Source organism: Cardiocondyla obscurior, linkage group LG12, assembly GCF_019399895.1.
Source record: "Cardiocondyla obscurior isolate alpha-2009 linkage group LG12, Cobs3.1, whole genome shotgun sequence".
Classification (NCBI taxonomy): domain Eukaryota; kingdom Metazoa; phylum Arthropoda; class Insecta; order Hymenoptera; family Formicidae; genus Cardiocondyla; species Cardiocondyla obscurior.
The window spans coordinates 468,168-488,299 of record NC_091875.1 but is presented as its reverse complement, the minus strand read 5'-3'; the positions used below and the strand labels follow the sequence as shown (position 1 = coordinate 488,299).

General features: G+C 38.8%; 2 protein-coding genes across 24 annotated transcripts in view; one reads left to right on the top strand and one right to left on the bottom strand.

The window, feature by feature from the left end:
• Nucleotides 1-20,132, top strand: part of Raskol (Ras GTPase-activating protein raskol) — a 219,734-nt gene that overhangs the window by 120,416 nt on the left and 79,186 nt on the right. For 10 of the 20 annotated variants that reach the window (XM_070664810.1, XM_070664804.1, XM_070664806.1 and 7 more), the window contains 2 exons: nt 129-242; nt 3,878-3,949. The exons of 2 other annotated variants lie outside the window; for them this stretch is intronic. In XM_070664810.1, the coding sequence (XP_070520911.1) occupies nt 129-242; nt 3,878-3,949 (186 nt within the window). Of the gene's footprint in view, nt 1-128; nt 243-3,877; nt 3,950-10,464; nt 10,807-16,231; nt 16,493-20,132 lie in introns of those variants that run through there. 8 more of the 20 variants (XM_070664808.1, XM_070664818.1, XM_070664819.1 and 5 more) reach the window with 6 other exon arrangements.
• Nucleotides 1-20,132, bottom strand: part of LOC139107314 (uncharacterized) — a 107,867-nt gene that overhangs the window by 70,881 nt on the left and 16,854 nt on the right. The gene's annotated exons all lie outside the window — the stretch shown is intronic.

Below are 20,132 nucleotides of genomic sequence, written 5' to 3'. Positions count from 1 at the left end.
CTATATTATATAAGTTTCTCTTAAAACCGCGTACCTAACACTTTATAACGTTCTTGGCAAGGTTACGCTTATTCTTTTTATATGTTCGCTATTTCGGATTTGTCATTGAAAATATAATGCCCATATAGCGCCGTTATTACGAGTTTCTACGTTGCCAAGGAGAGGATCCCAACACAGGCATACCTTGGATCCAGAATTGTCCTCATTGCGCGAGCATGATAACAATCATCTTTTCGTTGAGTGTAAGTTTTATCGCGTAAACATTTTTTATAAATATCATATACATAATATTTTATAGATTGGATCATAAAACTAAAGCAGTCCCTATTACTTGTCGATTTTTTAGGCCAATTTTCTGACTTCAAATCATCGTTTTAAATTTATTTCATTTCTTTTTTTAATTTACTGGACTTACGTATTTAGAAAAATGTTACTTTTCTCGTCACGATCATATCGAAAAGACGATGGAACGATGTTTCTAGTGTTTACGCGAGAAGATCGGCTGGCTGGAATCGAGCCAGCGGTATTTTTACGCGTTTCGTTGGTCGAATGAGACGGGAACTGCTGCGCAAACGAAAGCCGCAATATAAAACGATCTATGGTCGCCGTTACACGAAACGACCGGAATTTCGGGTCGCGGGCAAAGAGAGTTTTTCGATGCAGTTGTGCGGGCAGTGTTGCGGCACTCATGCGCGCAAACTATGACCCATATTCGCGGGCCATTCGCGAAATTGAAATGAGAAATCGCAAATGGAACGAATGTGGGCACGCTCGCTTATTTACTCTGTTCGATGCGGTATTTAAAATTTTTAATCGAAAGACGGATCTCTAGATATGTACTTCTAATGGAAAGTATACGATGCTTTCGTATTCCTGGTATTCGTATGAAATTTATGAAAGACGTACCGTGGAATAGTAATTTAAAATGATGATGTAAACGAGAGAAGAATAAAATAGAACAATTGACGAGACGCGAAAGCAACGAAGAAGAACGAACTATTCCATAACTAACGAACCCGCAATAAAAAGTAAAATTAATAGTCGATTAATACGGCTTGCACTCTAGGTTTTTCCCTACCGAATTAGGCTACCTGATCTTCCTTATTTGCACATCGTGGTGCTTTCCCTGTGAAAGTGAACGCTCACCTCACGAAATCTCATCGCGTAGGCAATTAAAAATGACAGAACGTAATCTACGAAATACATTATCTCGCATAGTCGCAATAACTTTTTTTTTTCTTTCCTTTTTTTTTATTACGTTTGCTTTAATCTTTCTAAGCATGTGAGAGATCTTTCTTTAAGATCTCGTGCAGATTAGAACGACGGAAGTAGACCGAGCGCGTGGAAATTGGCAGAGGTGCGCAATGAATGCGGCTTTCACCGGATTACGCAAAAGAGGCGGTGAGGCTGCAGCTCAAAATGCAGAGAACGTGAAACAATGACCAAGAAACGCGAGCAGATTCAATTCACGAAACGGGAGGAGAGATAAGTGTGTGCCGGTTTCTCAACCAGAAAAAGACAACCCCGGTGTGCAATTACAGCCGTAGAATATCCTTTGTATCTTTCGAGTCATTCCTCTTGTCAACCCTCTTAATCATTTCTCGTTAATTATACGAGTGAATTAAATGCGTGGACGTCGAATGTGCAATTAATTAATCTAGGATTTATTATTAATTTACTAGCATATTTTAGCTCGAAAAACGGGATGATCTTATTGACCGTGAATAGATTTAAGATCAAAGTAACACAAATTAATATAATTGCATTATTGTGATTGATTTTAATGAATATAACTAAATTAGCAAATCATTAATTGGTTATATATAATTAATTTACCAGTGGAGAATTAATTTTTGGGCGTGTTTACGTTTCAACGTCAAGTTTTAATTTGATATAAAGAAACGCGTTAATTTTGGACGTAATTTTTTAAAAACGTTATTTTAATGAATCTAAAAAATGTAATATAAAGTCACAATTATTTTTCGGCGCGTATTGAAATCCGCTACGCGATAATCTTGCGTGAGACGGTGTTCGGACACCGCTCGCACGAGCCACGAGCTGTCAACGCTATTGGATCTCTACTCGTCGTTCGGCCAACGCATACGTCCTGGTCGAAAATTCCGTGATCGTAGTTTGTTAAAAAAATGATTAAATGTAAAACCGTTTTCTTTACTTACGGAAAAGAAACAAGAGTAAATGAAAAAAAATTAATTTACGGTAAACTTTTTTTTTTTCCCCAATGTAACATAAATTTATATGTATACTAAAAATGTTTCGACGTTTTTTCGTTTATACAGCACTTTATCGACTTCAATAAAAATACATTTTTGTTAATAAAAAAAATATAAAAAAAAGAGAAAAATAGTAGATTGATATTACACGTTAATTTTTCATGTACAGATATTTTGTAACTGTAATATAGCCAATTAGCGAATTACTCACTCACCAGAGCAATTAATGAAAAGTAACCACACGCGAGACGAATCACCGACTCGACGCGTGCAATGAGCAAAAGTCAAAGATGATTTAATTACCGACGACCTTATTTATTGCAACGTTAAATTTCATATAGAAGACATTATCACTCTTAGCGAAGCTATAAAAATTACCGTTAAGTTAAAACGTATATTTACCTTTATTCTTTAAATTAATAATTTTAACAAATGGTCAACCATCCGAAATTAATTTGGTTGATACATACGAAAGAATATAAAATAAATACAATTATACACAGAGGAAGATGAAAAAGAGAATGATGCAAAGTATAATGAAGTCGATTTTGTTCATGCGTCACCGTCAGAATAATTTGCGATATTATTCGATCTTTAATTCCCTATATTATTAAATTAATTTACATTGTTGCCGTGGGCAACGAAAAACCATATTTATACCATGAAAAATAGCAACGAGCGTATTTACAGCGCGCCGAATATCTTCTATCGTGTCCGCAAAAATAATTGTATTCCAAAAAGGCGTATGGCGTACAATTGCGGTTTCTTCTGCACCTATCCTATCGCCAGTAAGCTTCGTTAGCGCGAGCGGCTGCGTAAAGTGTCGCGAACGAACGCGGGATTGACCCGACAGATCAACAGACGAGAAGGCCTTAATTGGTTCATGTATTAATTCCGCACGTATATACGTATCGTGTAAACGTTCGCGCGAATGCATCGAGCTGCGGCACGTTAGCTCTCGATCACCGATCGCGATCCCCGGACGGGTATATACGTATTTGTTGGCTTGTTCTGCAAAAGGACGCGGGAGAAAATCGCCGATAGTTTCCGACAGACAAGCGAAGGGTCGCCGAAATTGGTTTAATTGACCGGATTGGGCTCAGGCGGTACGGGCCGATCGTGTCGCGGTGCTTGACCCGGGCCAAATTCAATGAAAACGCTTTCATTAATCTTTATGTGGGGTGAAACGTGCACGAACTCGAAGCAGGTTCCATCCCTTACCCGCCCGATTCGAGATAATCCGTTGCGAGACTTCCGAGGAGTGTAAATATGAACGTTCTGCTGGATTTAGGCAGGCGTCAAGAGTTTGTTTCCTTGACTCAGCGATTCGACAAATAAATCGATGATGAAATTATATTGAAGGGAATAATGAATATTGTTCTAGATTGATTATTTTATACAGGGTGTTCGACACAAGCTGTCGAATCGGACCGTCGATTTAATTTTGCGACTATATATTCTAATTAAAATTATATTTTTTCGGAAGAAACTTTTATCGAACAACAGGAAGCGTATTGTAATTTACAGAGGGTACTTGCGTAATTGTTGCATTTTTATGCTGTTCAGATTATGTCGCAAACGATCATTAATCACTGTAAAAACAGTCGTACTGATAAAATCATCTGTGCTTTTTTTTTTTGTTACAGGTGAGTCGAAGTCACAATCTTTGCCAAGAGGCTTTCCACCACAGATAATAATTCAGCACATTGACGACGAAGGTAAAATCTAGTTAAGTCAATCTACGAAGTTAATTAGTTGCTAATATCAATTTTACAATCAAGCGTACTACCAGGCCGTTTCCTGGGAATGTTAATTACAAACGCGCGATTGTTTCTCGAGAAGTAACGCGCGAGTCCACGATCGTGGAAAAATCAAAAGCATTCAATATGCCGGCGTGATTCAATTCGTATTCACGATTGTTTGCTGCTTCGAAAGGCAGAGTCTCGCGGTGTTCTCATCGATTAGAAGCGGAAAAATCGAGCGCAAATACGTTCCAACGAAATTAACATATGGAAATATTGGAAACGATTTATTAGCCATCTCATTTATTAATGAAAATGCAGCAGCAAAAGGTGCTTAATTTTTCGTAATTAACTTAATATAATTGATCGATCTAACCAGTAATTTCATTCGCGTTGCATTAATTTAATGCGATTTAGAGCGGATTGAAATATAATTAAGATCTAATGACCTCCAGCGCAACCATTCAGAGTTGCGAACAATTTTCTACATTATCCATGAGCGTAACATTATTTTACGTAACAAAACCATTGAAATTTTCACAGTGCAAATTGCGCTGCCATTTGCAGTTTGTGATGAAAGAAAAAAATCGCTAATTTTTCTATTTACGCGTCCCAAGGTCTGATACGGTCCACGGCGCTATCAATTCTAAAGGTCCATGGACGAGTTTTTTTTTTTTTTTTTTTTTTTTTTATTTACCCTGCAATTTACCAGTCTTTGTTTTTACCGGCGATATAAGCGAGTGACCCTTATTTCTCAGCCCGTCGGTTGACCAAACGCATTCGTCTCGCAGGAAAATACCTATATCTCCGGCGCGCTGGAGTACCCCGTCCCCGTTAATTATTCAAATTGCCGCATGTGCGACCACCACTCATGGACACGGCTCGTTTGTAGCTCAGTCGACGAATATACCGCGTGCGTTTCCGGCTGTGCGTTACGTACGCGTTGACACGCACGAGCCTCGGACACGCAACGAATGGAGCATGCGTTCGTACGCCTTTGTCTCGTTATCTTTTCCGCGAGTGCACCGGAGGTGCATCTTGTCCTTCGGCGTTTCTACATACGTCATATATCCTTCCGTTTCAGATGAATTTTTTTTTCACGTATGAAAGCTTATTTTCTTATACTAGTTTTATAATCTTATGTTAATCAATAAATAATATTAAAAATATTAATTTGACGTGATTATAATTTTTTAATATACAGAATATATTAATGTGCCGAGGAAATAAAACGACGAGGAAAGTAAAGATAGTACAAAATTTATCAAATTAATAAAAAGAACTCTTCGCGGATGTAGATTATAAAAACAATTTTAAACGAACGAAAGATCCTGTTGCTTCTCGATAGAAATAATAGATTATTGCAATAACCGGCACAAAAATTATTTTATTAACGTCAATCGATACGAGCTGCTTTCGGTAACATCCGGTGGGGAATAATATTGTCGTTTCAATCACACGTACCGGAACCGGAAGAATATTGTCGGAGACGAGGTAAACCTAACAGGTGCTCTTCGCCTGTGGCTTCTTTGAGAGTAGTGCCGCTTTCTCGTTGTTGTCTACATTGAGCAATGCCTTTTTTTTTTTTTTTTCGTTTCTTCATCAGTATGCAAAGAAACGACTTCCGTTTTCCTCCATTATTTTTCGTGGGTCTCATTCTTCGTTCAGACATATATTAAAATTATAATTTGATTTTTATTGTCAACAAATTACGTTTAGAAAAAATTTTTAAACGTACGAATGAGAAGATGGAGTAATATTTTTTGTTTGTTTCTTTATTTTTACCGGGTGTATAATTAATGCATGATGTAACGCGAGAAATGTAAATAAGGAAGCGATATCATTGCCAAAATTTCTTCAACCTTTTTGCCGCAATATCATTTTATTCGTTTAATACTGCACGAGGCAGATCGCGCGGCCAACTTCCTCGACGTTATATTTCACGTATAACTTCTACTTGCACGAAGATCAGTTCTTGGCAAGTGGCCCGAGGAAATGCGGGCACGGGTTTCATTGATACAAGTTTCAATGCTGAACTTTAACTTCGCCGCTGTTTCTCGATGTTACGCGCTCTGCCTGCCCGATACGTATATTTCAGAAATTGTTGGTTAGGTCATTAAAATTACACGATCTTCAACCGGATCGATGTAATAAATTTTAAAACGTCAAGATTGAAACTTCCAGACGTGAATTATTCTAAAATACCGTTAAGTTTCTTATTGATAAAGGAGGATTAATTTTGCACCGGCTATCAAGTTTGCGACGCCCCGATACAAATAACGGATTCAATGCTACTTTAAAAGAGAAAACCCACGTCTTCTAAATAAAACTTTAATCCGGGCGATTGGCCTATTTGTTATCTCAACCGGAACTTATCAGAAGCGTCGGGCATTCCGGAATGCGCTTTTAGTGCGGCGCGGAGAACTGGATCCAAGGTAAACGGATCAAGCAACGGGAACGAAGAGCGTGGCGCAGTACGCCATGCAAAACTAGAAAATTATCGACTACGCGCGATCGACGCTTCACCTTCGATGTTATTATCACAAACCGAAGACCCAGTAGGCATTGTTAGCGCGATATTTACGATGCGGCATGGCTAAGAGCCAGGATAATGCGACGGAATAATACATTGTTTTGCGTAAGACACAAGCATACGAGTCGCCTCTCGACTGTGTATACGTAACACACACGTGTCTAGATCGCCACGCGACGAGCCGGGATTTTGGAAACGGTTATGCTCCAAAACTCGCCGTACATATTTCATCGAAGAGCCATTAGGAGGATGGTTCGTGTGCTCGTGTGGAAATTCTACCCGCTGCCTCCAAGGTCTCCGTATCCTCCAAGGAATTTATATCTCTCCGCGACGCGGCGCGCGCCAAAAGCTTTCGTTCCCAATAACTGTTATTAATCGCGCATACAATAAGGAACGCTCTGAAAATACCGATCGATACTTTACTCCGCTCACACGATTCTTACCTCAATTACAATGCCCGGGTGTACCGGTATACCGATATATCGCTCAGGTTCCGTTAGCGTGTCGTGAGATCCATGTCGAAGATAAAGAATCTTACGCGAGATGATATAGTTACGCGAAACGTAAAGAAGAACAGCAGGACATTTTGTACGCTGTGCATTGATTTACATATTTCGTCTAGTTTGTCTCACGTGCGATATTGTTTCAATGTGGCGGTAGAAAATTTTGTTTATTAATATTATCCGCGCGGTGTTCCATTGCGATTCACGAAAGTACCGAATATTTCGCGCACGTAGAATGAGCGCTCGACAAAATTCTTTTGCGGATGTTTCCCGCATTCTGTGCCGAACGTGTCGCATAATAGATGTTCCGAAATCCTTTAGGAGTAAGAAGCTCATTGAGCGTTTTCCGTAAGAAAATACGAATGATAGCGTTACGATGCAAACATACTTTCGTGTGTGGGTTTCCATTACAGCTAACGCTCGGTGTATTAGGATAAAGAGATCGGAAAAGCAATCTTCGGAAATTGGCAAAGTTGCGCGGGAACGAGGATTCTTTTGTTCGCGATTCCCATTTATCAAGGAATAGCGCAAGAGGGAACTCGACTCCATTTATGGAATTAACTAATGATTTTTCATCCTTAAGCTTCGTGTATCGTGAAAAAAAAAGGCATTATTCACGTAGCAGAAGACGATAGCGAGAATTCTTGCTTCGATTGATTTTCAAATCTTTCATATATGTATGTATATTTACGGAACAACGAGAGTCCTTGCGATACTCTCAACAGCATAGTATCCGCAGGGCTAAAAATAATTCGTTCTGTAACCGTGGCACACTGGTTCGCTCACGTGTAGCTGGCGCATTCGCTTTTACATCGTACACGAAGAAGCGCGCGCGGCAAAGAAGCAGTAAAAGAACCATAAGGGAAAAAAAAAAAAGAAAAAAATAACAGCGTAAGTAATAAGGCGAACGTGAACGTCGGTTGGGAGGTAAAGTGCACATTATGCCGATCCATGCGGGTTTAATGATAAATGGCACTCGCTTGTTTACGAGTTTAATCATTCGTATCCTGAGACTAGCATTGTTTAAAAAGATTAACTTAAGAATATTAAAATTATTTTTATATTTGATATAAAAAAAAATTAATTTAATTTAATTTAATTTAAATGTTTGTACTGCTGAATTAGTAATTTTATTAATTAGTAAAGTAAATGTCATACCAGAATAATTATCTTTCTCATTAATTGTTGAATAAAGTAAATTATCTAACATGCTATTAATATTATTGTGACGTATTTGCAGCACAAAAAAAAATTTATTTATTAGTAATAATAAAACTGACATAAATGTCCGTTCAACGATAGAAACTATCGAGTGCAGGTGCGCTCGCGGTTAAAACAGAAAGCGACGAACTGGTAATCGTAATTATATCTCGCACGCAGCTGCTGCACGCATACATGTAAAATGAAATTGACTGTGTGTCGAGAGTGGAGAAATTGTCGCGATCGTTATCGGTCGATTCTAGAAATTGGCTAAAGTGCTGCGGTCACAGGTCAGCCTAGCACGACCAAAAGTGGCTGGCACGAAAAAGCAAAGAGAAATTGTGTCAGCTCAAATAAATCAGATTTTCTCCTACGATGTAAATTGAACGCTGTCCCTAATGCATATTAATTTATCCGTCGCCGCTTGTAACAATACTACAGCCGTTTAAAAAGGTCGCTCGAGGAATTAAATACTCTGAGAACGACAGCGACACGTTCGTGCATTTAGAATAAATTATTTTTGCTTTAAAAAAATTGTTGTTTCTAAAATATTTAAAGCACCCGGTTGATACGTTAAATAATTTTTGCATCATTTTGTTGATATTCGCCGCGTTATCAGTGGCCGCAAATGACAGCTTTGCAAACGAGCGGGTCGCTTCGTTCTTCATCTAGCGACATTGGTCCGGCTTTCGCCGGCGTTAACGCATCTCGAAATTCGTTTCGGTGGAAACCGGTTCGGTACTTTATCGTGTCGGCTGGCTTGCACTTTCGCACGATGCCACCTTCCCGCGACGTCAGTGAAATTACACCGATCTGACCTATACACGCTGTTTATAGCTGATGTAGGTTCCTCGTTGCGCGAGATCGCACACGAAGATGCGACCGAGAATATAAATTCTAAAGAAACGCGCGACAAATAAATCTGATGGAAGATACAACGAAAGACATCGACTAGGCGCGAACTTTATTAATTTACTTATATAAATCAATCACGTTGGAGCAGCAACAAAGTTGCATTAATTTTCTTACGTTGCTAATTATCTTTTCACGTACGCGTTTTATAAACCAATTAAAAGTAGCGTCCGTTTCGTAATTCCTTTCTATCTGGATGTCTAGTTATCCAAGTAAATTATTAGTTAATGTATGAAAGTTAAATGAAATTTATTAATCTTATACGTTTCGCGTGTTATTCCCTTGATAATTATCTCGAGAGAAAAAAAAAATTGCATCACTGCGACCTGTACTTGTATGCTTTCATGAATCATATGGGGTTTCAGAACCCCAACCGAGACTCGGAGTTCACACACGTGTCAGCGATACTCCGCTTGCTTTTTCTCCGTAGCTTTTCAAAGTTTGTCCTCAATCTGGTGCTATTTATCCATCCTCCCTCCCACGTCTTGGTATTTCACATTTCTGCCCGGACGACTTGGCACGTGCTCTATTCATGTGTTTGGAGGAATTACGAGCTTTTCCAAACGCGAGTTTAAACCGTACAGTACCCAATCCTTCCATCCGAACGGAATTGTATATTTGCGCACGTGATATTCTTGTTTATATCCGAATGCGGTATTTGATTAATCACATTACGTGGCTTTTTAATTGTGCCGCTTAATTTAATCGCGACGCTTGTTAACCGCGCGACGATTGCGCGAGCAGGTTTCTCAATTCCCCCATGGTGAAATAATTATCAAACGTATATATATATTTTTTTTTTGTTGGAAAAATTTTGCACGAAGAAAAGAATTTTCAAAGCTGCTCGCTTAATAAACGGGCTGACTAAGGCGTGTAATGCGCATAGGTAATTGAGGTTCGTTATCTTCAACAAGTCCGATAAATTATCAATGCCTATTTCAAGTTTCTCAGGGCTAACGGTAATAACAATAATAATTTCGAGCGACGTTAACTAAGCAATTTTTATCCTATTATTTATTAATTCGGGAAAGAAGAAACCGATGAATTTTATCTGAAGTCTTAAGCTCTCGAAAGCTCTTGGTAGCCCAGTTCCGCGAAAAGTGTTTTCAATTCTTAGCTACTCTTCAAGCTACTCGAACGGGAATCAGCTGATCAGTTCTGGCGAGAAAACGGTTTAAATGTGCGATGGTAGCGCTTGTATACGTAGCTGTGAGCGAACGCGAACGCATGCGCGAACACCTATACACTGTCAACGTTCTGTGTACAGCCTCGAACCTGCCTACCCATCGCGACGGCGGCGGCGGCGACGGCGGCAGTTCGGTTCTAATATTCCGCCGCGGCGGCACGCGGCAAACGAGTGCGCGTCCGAACGTTTTCCCGTTTGATCTACCGCCCACACCTGCCGATTATCAAACGCGGTGAGCAGTGTCGCGTCGCGAGTGCGACCGAACGATCGTCCCGGGTCGTTATCAAGTATCGTCGATCGACTTCCCTGACCTAACGACGACTCAGGTTTACAGAGTTCCGGTGTTCCTATTCCGGATATGCAGGGTATGCCCGAGGGATTTTGTGTGCGCTTACGTGTGCGATTGAGACGCGTGATTTAGCTCTGATGCACTTTGAAACGCGCCGTCAGTTGCAGGAAGCAGGTGCATTTTAGCTAACCACCGTTGCTTTGTAAAGTTGTAGGTATCGCATTTTGAAATACGTTGCGTTCAACATTCGCGGCGTTTTTGGAATTATTTTGGAATTATGTTGCTATTCCGCGAATGTTAAAGCAAAATCGTAATTACTTTCATACCCCCCCACGATGACAGGCTATTTTAAATACGCTATTTGAAAATTGTCGGTATTATTTGAAAGCGTTTTGTGTATTACCCAATTGCGTTAAAAAATATTTATATTTTATTTTTATTAACGAATAGAGCCGAGCCCTTTCTTTATCGCAATATCCTTCGTTTATCTCGCAATATTTCGCTGCGACTCCTTCCCAGAAGTGTCACTGGTGTTCACAGTTACCAGGCTTTCTTCCTACGCGAGAAAGAATGGGGAATTCGTAGATAGTCGCGCGTAGAGAGATTAGAGTCGATTAGGTTCCGTTGTGATCGCCGGCTGGCGACCGGCTCGCGTACGCATTCGGCAGAGAATCGCTCTGTCGCTCGGGCTTGTTTATGCACACTCGCCGCAGCTGTTAGTGAAAGAGTAACGACGCACTCGACTCGCCTGCCGGGTCGTATAGCGAAGGAGGAGCGATGTAGGTGCTTTATTGCGAATTTTTCCGAGCAACCTCTCGACGAGAACGCTCCTCTACGGGACGACCAAAATAAATCGCGAGCTTCACGAAATTTAGAGCGTCCAGATTGAATTTCTCCCGATTATTCATCCGCAAACCGTTTTCGCAAGTCACATTCTTTCGTTCGCGGTATAATTTGATCTATTTCTTTTTCCTTGAATTGCTTTTTTTATTTTTTTTTTTCTTCCTCCACCGTGTTACGCGCTGGCACGAAATCGCGACAAAAAATATCGTAAAATTGATATATCCTCCATGGATCGATAACTGAATTAATTTGTGAGATATCGCGGCAATTAAATGCGGTACGTACAAGCGAATAGTCTTGCGCGTCGTGAACCAGCGACTCAATTTTTTTTTTTTCTTTTTTTTTGCTCCGAACCCGATCCTTCTGTTGGCCGATTGGAGCGACTATCTTTTGTATCCCGGTCTCGTCTTCTGGCGACGCATGAAAACCTGTTATTCTATATCGTGCGACGTCCCTTCCCGCATGTGATCCGACAAGAGCGTCAATCCTTTACGTGTTATTACGCACTGCCATATATAATGCCTTAATAAAAATTATATCGAACCCTCTTAATTAGATCGTCCGTGTTGCCGCTCACTTAGCTGGTAGAGCCTCGACCCGTTAGAAATTCGTTTTGAAACTTTTTTACAAAGACATTTTACTTTATATAAAAAAAAATAAAAAAAAAAAGAATTTACTTACTAATTTTGAATTTAATTAAATGTAATTATTAACTTTAAATTTACTGCGAGGAGCGTTATTAAAAAATCAGACGCGGTTTCGAAATAATCCATAAGCGGTTATCGATTTCTATGCAGGTTATTCGTATTGAGTTGCACGCATCGATTGTCACGAATATTCATTGGTGGTCGTCGCTACTGATTGACGATTAATGTATTTAAATTACCTTTATTACATATTATGCACATATTCGCGTATATTACACGCGCAAATAATCAGTGGTAAATATTATAGAGTTGAGCAAACGTGCAGATACAACGTTTGCATTACGAGATCTATCATGTTTGATTCCGTATAACCTTACGCTAAACAATTAGCCATTATTGCTCGGGCCTTTGTACATCTACGATAAGCTAGAAAGAGACAGAGAGAGAGAGAGAGAGAGAGAGAGACAAGCAAAGCGAGACGAGAGTGAAATCAAAGAAATCGAAATACTTCGTACGACACGACTATTACGGCTGCGCAATGTTCGTACGAATTATAGATATTAAAGTACCCGTTTTATAGCAGTCGCACACACGCATTACCGTGAAAGACATAACAATGACTGACCACACCTAAGCGACCCTGACAATGCGCCACTCGACAATGCTCCGTCTAGACAATTCTCTCTACGCAAAGTGCACTCCTACTCCTTTCTCCATTATTTAACATACAAGTTTTCTTTACTTCCGCGAAAGAGTTTTCTGAAGAAAATTTCTCTTTTATCTTTCACAAAATGTCCATTCACATTTGAAAATATATGTATGCATTACTATACATATGTATATGAGTTATTAAAAGTAAAATGTTTGAGGTATTTTAATATTTTATTCAATAATCGCGCATTTTATGACGTTTCTTGGATCCTAGCAATTGCTTGTTTAACAGATTTTTTTTTTTTTTGTAAAATATGGCTTTCTTAAATAAATATATGTTTGCATAGTATATAAATTTACTTTAGTGAAATTAAATATTAATGTTTGAATTTTTATCGAACTTTAAGAGGATTATAAAGTCAAAGAGATTGGTTAACGAGGGCTGATAAGATAAACAGTCTTCCCACGATCATTCTCGCTATCACTTGCAACATACTAGCGTTATGATTCGATTGTAAAAATATTTTACATCGTAGAAACTTTTTAAAAATTTTATGTCTTAATGTTTCTCGATAATGATACGTTTGACTAAAGAAATAAACGCGAATTAATCACTTTTTATTAGATAAAAGTTATCGTTTTATCAGAAACACGCGAATAAGATAATTTGTCCACCTATCGTTCAAAACCTCCGATTTGTACGATATAAAATGATGATTATGTTGTTACACGTGTACCTATAGTATTGTCGTTTTCTTTTTTTTTTTTTTTTTTTTTTTTTTATTTCTGAACCTGATGGCAACGATTAATCATCTCGTCATGTTATTCTAGCACTGATCCTTTTACTTCTTCATATTGATACATTTTGCTTGTCGTGACACGAATAAAACATCTAATGTCCAAAAAATATGATATTTGTATCAAAAAAGATATCGTTAATTTTAGTTTATATTTACGAAAAACAAAGAAAATAAAATGTTTAGTTATCGCAAGTTAATCAATCTTAATAAAACTGAAAGAAATAAAGCCTAGTATGTCTTAAAATACACGATCAAAAAATATTATATTTGAGATTACAGTTAAAAAACCAGAAAAGACAATTTTTTTTATTAGATATCCAATCTTGGATTGATAATTTTTATCGCTGCTGTAACGTTTATTTTATATTTTGTGACATTGGTGAATTGTTTGTTCTCGGAAAAGTGTTGCAAAAAGAAAAACTTTTTTCTTTTGCACGCGAAAATTTAGTAAACCTTCTGTATCAATTCGTCAAGTATGAAATCGTTATTCGTTCCAGATGAGTCATAATTACGATTGTAGCGTCTTTCGGTTGTTAAATGTCTCGAGAGATTGATTGCAAAGCATAATGCCGTTCGCGGAATTGTTTTATATCTCTTTCGTTATAAGTGAACGTACTAAATGCAAGAATATGTTGCCTCAAATATGCTTACCTTAGGACGACACGAAGTATATCTCATGACACTATGATAAGAGAACTTGGTATCTAATTGCCGACTTAAAAAAATTTTTTTTTTTAATATTTAATATTTTTTATTTTTTTTTTTATCAAAATATTATATTTCTGCAGCGCAAAATAATAATTTTTAACAATAATCACGTCATGCATTCAATTAAAAGTTTCAGTATTCCGAAAAAACTAAACTTTTTTTTTTTTACAGTGTTTTCGTGTTATTTCTGTTTTTTCATTACGCGCTCTGTTTTATTATTTAACACGCAGCGTCGTTGCTCGTTTAATAATCGTGCGTTGCGGTTATTCGATTCGCTATACGATAAAAGCAATTAAATTATTGTGCCAACAGTCGTCGTTGCGGGACAATCGGCGTTAAATCGGCCCGTACGAATCTCCTGATTGTCGAATTTATTCCGTCGGTGTATCGCGAATAATGCCAGGGGCAATTTCTCGTTTGACGTAAAATGCCGCTTCGTCGTCGTTGTTCTTGTCGTCATATAATCCGGGTCAATTGTTACCGCACGCTCGGCAATTAAACGGACATTTTAAATCGTTTTAAAACAGCCACCGGAAGTGCCCGGGCACGTATGTCACATCGTGTTCGCGAGAATACGCGCTAACAAAAGTTGATACCGCGGGAACATTGAATTCTCACGCGGCACCGAATTATTATCCATCAGATTCTCCCGCTCTCCCGATTTCGCTCTCATCTGTCTTTTATCTTATTACGATCGCCCAACCGGCGAAGTTATCGCGGTCGTTGCATCTCGCTGTACGTGGCACGTCGAAGCCGATTCAGCGAAACATCATCTCCGTTCGACGTCAGCTTTCCAACCATCGCGCCGAGATGAATTTATGTGACGGGCGTTCTTATTGACAGCCGCGAAACGGTCGACGGCACAAAATGTAACGTGAATCCTATCGGAGGGCTCGGCCGGTTTCTTACTATCGTGCAGTTCTGCACCTGGCGCGTAACGTTTCCCTGGCCTCAATTTACTTTCCGTTCTCTCTCTTTGGAAAGAGGACAAAATAGCGTTTTTACGACAGTTTCGTTTTCAAGCAATAATGGCTGAATCCTCGACATTATTATTACGTTCTTTTTACTGTTAATGATACATATAAAATAAAATTTATATGAATTATAGACGCATTTCGTGCCTGCAAGTCTTTCGTTTATCACGGCTCTTAGATTTTTTTTATGTAGCGATAAATATCCACAATCTTTTTTTTTTTCTTAGTTTTGCGATCGATTCGTCGATAGTCGGTCACCAATTTCATTGATTGTTAGCAGAGACAGCAGGTGCAATCTCTTAATGATGGAATTCGAGTCACGTTTTAGCAGGTGCAAAAGAGACGTTTAACGATGCGCGACTCGTCCATATTTCGCACGAAGACTAGGTAATAGGCCTTATCAATAGGTCCGAAATTACTTTCCATAAATGATTTTGCCTTCGGATAACGAATTAGTGTAAAGTTTGGTTAACGTTGAAAAGCGGACGAGATATGTCGCTCGTTCGAGAGAGAGATATTTCCTCTCTTCGCAGTGCGCTCACGTGGCACCAGATAACAACGAGCGAAGCCGGACGTCGCGCTCGTTGCTTATGTCGCTTTGTCTTAATTGTCGAGCGCGTCGCCTTTAGTCAGCGAAAATTGCCAGTTCCGGCAATCGTCTGTGAGAAAATCACGCATTCTCAGCGAATAGGAAACGGGAAATTTATTAAGTGAAAGTTGTAAACTAGATCCCTGAGTCTTAATCGCGTAACTGACTACTCAATTACTGCTTCCCTCCCGAATTTTCAAAGGAAACATTTCTCGATAAAAAAGAAAAAAAAAGGAAGAAAAAAAAAAAAAAACTTGATGAAGGAAGATAACAAAACCACCCGCTTCAGATAATTGTTTTACGAAATCGGAACTTTTATTTCGAAAGGCGTATCGCGCATTTTTCTTTTCGCTTTGTTGCGAACATTGTGTAGTGGAATATCATTACCCTTCAGTCGCGCAACTGCACCGGCATCTATTTCAGTTTGACGACCACAGGAACGAACTCTTTTGTCAGCGAGGACAGGCGCCTCTCGGGCTGCATGTAACGCATATTAAAATTAACTCCGCGTAAAACACAATCCCTCGTGGCATGCCCCATTCAGAGCGGCGCAGTGACGTCTTTGTGCATGCAAGAAAGATCTCGGATCCCCGGCGCGAGTGCGTGTGTCGGCGTACCGACAGAATGGTATCCGGCGACGTTTCAGAATCCCTTGGACTTACATTCAAGTGGTACTGAGAGGAGGTAAGTTTAAGAAATTCTTAAAATTATGTAACGGCAAACGTTCTCCGAGGTGCTACGCGCGTGTCTCTTCACGAAGCCGAGATTCGTAAAACGCGTAATTTCTTTACACGACAGTACTTTAATTAGCTAAAGATTATTATCAAGTTAATCTGCATTGTGTTAAAAAAAAAATATAAAATATAAAAAAAATCGTGAACATTATTTTCTGACATTTTGGAATATTTGAGTCTCGGATAATTCCTCGTGCATTATCGATATGTCTGATAAATTCTCGCAGTACCACAGATTCCCGAAAGGTCTTTGTGTCGTAATTGATATTGGATTAATGCTTCGGTCTGACGGTGAAGTGAAGAGATGACGCGCATTTAACTGCAATAACACCGGCGATAAAGTTGATTATTAAATGGCTTTATCCATGGGACCCATGATCCACTTTGCCCCGTTAAAACTTGCTCTCGCATTATCATCCTGACGAGTCTGGCCGATTACAAGCAAAGTCGTTAACTGCGTGGAGCCGCGTGCGTTATCACATTAACACCGTGTAATCGCGAGAGTCCGGAAATTGCATTTCTGCAGGTATATTAACTATCGCCGACGATGACTACGAATCGAGAATGATTATAAACGGAATCGAGAAAGGTTCTCCATAACAATTACGGGCGAAATATTATCGCGTCGATCAATCGTTGTCTCCGCGTGGCTATTACGGATGCCGTTCGTGTTTTCGCGCGGGATTATGATTGATTATGCTCGCAATTAACGATAACGACCGAAGACGAACTGTAAGCCAACGTATGCGTTTCGAAACCTGCAGTATGGAATCGAGCTTTGACGCTCGCCAATTTTCTCACGTCGGTTTTTAAACTTTGCGCTAGTTCTCAAATTAAAAATATCAAAGTAACAGTGACAACGGAACGTTTAAAAGAATTATTAAGAGTTACTAGAAGCAAAATTAAATTTATATAATTATTTTAGATGCTCGTTTTACATCGTTAGCTACTTGACAGTCTCGTTTTTACAAGGTTTTAAACTATGCGGGTTTTAGTTGCGATATAAATTTACATGACGAAGTAATGCCGCCGCGCATAAAGTACACCCGTGCGAAAATACGATGAAAGAACACGAGGGGCAGCTTTAAAGTTCTCTTGTTTCGCGAAAGCACTTGGTTTAAGCAGCTTACGAATGCCGCGTTTCTCTGATAACAGGATTGCAAATTCTGCAACTTTATAATATATAGAATCCTCGGTAATTTCGCGTTGCTATTTTGACGCAACTTAATTTTGTAAAAATTAATAATAAATATCTCTTTTAGTAGAAATATTCGCCGGAAGAAATCTCGTATGTGTCCTTCACGTAATATCTAGAAGTTTCTTTATAACGCGAATGTCTAGAGAGCGAACCTTGTTCGAAGATCGTTCTAGCAAGTGTCTGAGAATGTGAATATATGTATATTTTTATTTTTTTTTCTTCTTTTCAATTTTTCCATAGGAAAGATATGAAGCATTGAGGCAGAGCATGAACGATCGATCGATCGCGGTTCCGTACTATTCTCGTCCGCCGGCCGAAGTACCTTTAATATAAAAGAGTGATAGTTACATGTACCACCTGACAAAGAAGTATCGCGTGGGTATCCTTTGACGTTTGCATTTTTTTGTTTCTCGGCTTCTTTTATAGTGCATAGAATAGCAGCAGAGAAGTGATGTTACACAAGAATTTTTAAAGGACTGGATTACGAATTATTTTTTACCACATTAAACGCGTTATATTAATATTAAAAAAAATTATCTTTATTGACCACATATGATAGTCTGCAAGCAACAAGCCTTTTTTAAAAAAATTTTTTTTACTTTCCTACTACTAGTTATGAGAAATTACGAAGTAGAAACTTGAAAATTTTTTATCGTGCTGTATAATAAGTAATTAACATTTTTTTTTTTTTTTAATTAAAAGAATGTAACTTATTCCTAACAGAATCATTAAATATACGTTATGCAACAAGCAGCAAAGTGTATGACAGAACTTAATAATCACGCAAAGAGTATATCTACCGGAAAAGAAAAGGGAGGAAACTATTCCTAATGCCCGTGACGACGATGTATAATATATTAGAGTTTATTATGGGGGAAAATTTTTGCGCCAGGTTAAAAATTCTATATTCAATGGAATGAGAAGGATGAGATAGGGCAATGCAATATCACAGCATGGTACAGGAAGCACCGTGCGGGCAGGTAGTCGCAACTTCCGGTGTGGATAACACCTAACAAAAGGAAGAGTCTTCTTTTGTAACGATGCGAATATCGTTTTTGCGGTATACTAAAAACTAGATTTTTTTTTTAATGATATAATCCTCTAAATGCATTGACCTTCTCCTTCTTATTCCAAGATTATAATATTTTTGTTCGAAAGTTTGAAACTTTTGAACATTGCAAATGAATCGAAATTAATGAAAAATCTATAATACTCGTGCTTTCACCGAGAAAGCTTTTGTTTCTCCTCATTGTCAGCCGTCGTGTATTATCGTCCCCCGCCAATTGAAGTAGAAATGTGTCGCTAGCAGATATTTTTGCAGGTTTTCACCTTGCAATTTTATAAATAGAACATACAAATATAGAGCTTAAAAGGCGTGTGGCAAGGTTAATTTAACCCAATTAGATTCATTTAACTAGCCGCGAAGTATCAACTTATTAAACTCATCCATACTTCACGTATTATATTTTACATATCGCATTTTATTACTGTAATATTGTAATATAAAAATAATTTAGTTCGGTATTTTTATCGTCGGTAATCTAGGCGCTTGTCATTTATGTTAAATCTTGACTACTTTCAATAGCATTTTAGCGAGGCGACAATTTTTTTACGGTCGTCCATTATTCAATCGTCATTTTCGTAGCTGATCCTCCTTTCATTTTCGCGGAATTTTCGCGTGAAAATCTCTTACTCGGCGGAGATGACCTATTTCGATCGACTCTAGGTGATTCACCATTGTTCTCAATTTTCCATCTTCTCACGCTTCTTGGCGAATAACGCCGATAAATGGAAATGAATGGAAATAAATGCGGGAAAGGGCTGAAAGGAAGAGATAGAGCGGCGGGGAGACTTCGTACACGTCTCACGTAATCGCGAGGGTGGTCACATCGTACTTTTTAAGCGAGCTTCAAGTTCTTCGGGTGTTACCGCTGTAAGTCTTCCCCCAGCCCGTACCTGCCCGCTATCTTTTTTTTTTTCTATTCGATGACGTAAAAGCATCGCCGTAGGAACTTGACCCAACACCATTTTTCTTTCGGCTCTGCGAAGCGCGCATAAAGCACATACCTGCCGTACATGTCATACAGATCGTGGAAACAGGTCAACCTAACGGATTCGTTGAATTTATCGCGTGTCGCCGTTTTTGCGTCGAGTCTTCTGAGAAGGATCGAATCCTCCATATCGTTTCCACTTGGAAAAAGTTTTTCTCGCTAAAGTAGATCCGCGAAAAGTGGCATCGGCATGCGAGCCGCGCATCTATCTTGTTACGAATTAAAACGGCAGTTAATTAAAAACGTGCCGCGATGCGTGCCGCGCGAATTAAATAAAATTATATCAAGGTCGAAAGAAAAAGCTTTCTTTTTACAGATCTGTATCTGGATCTTTCTCTCTC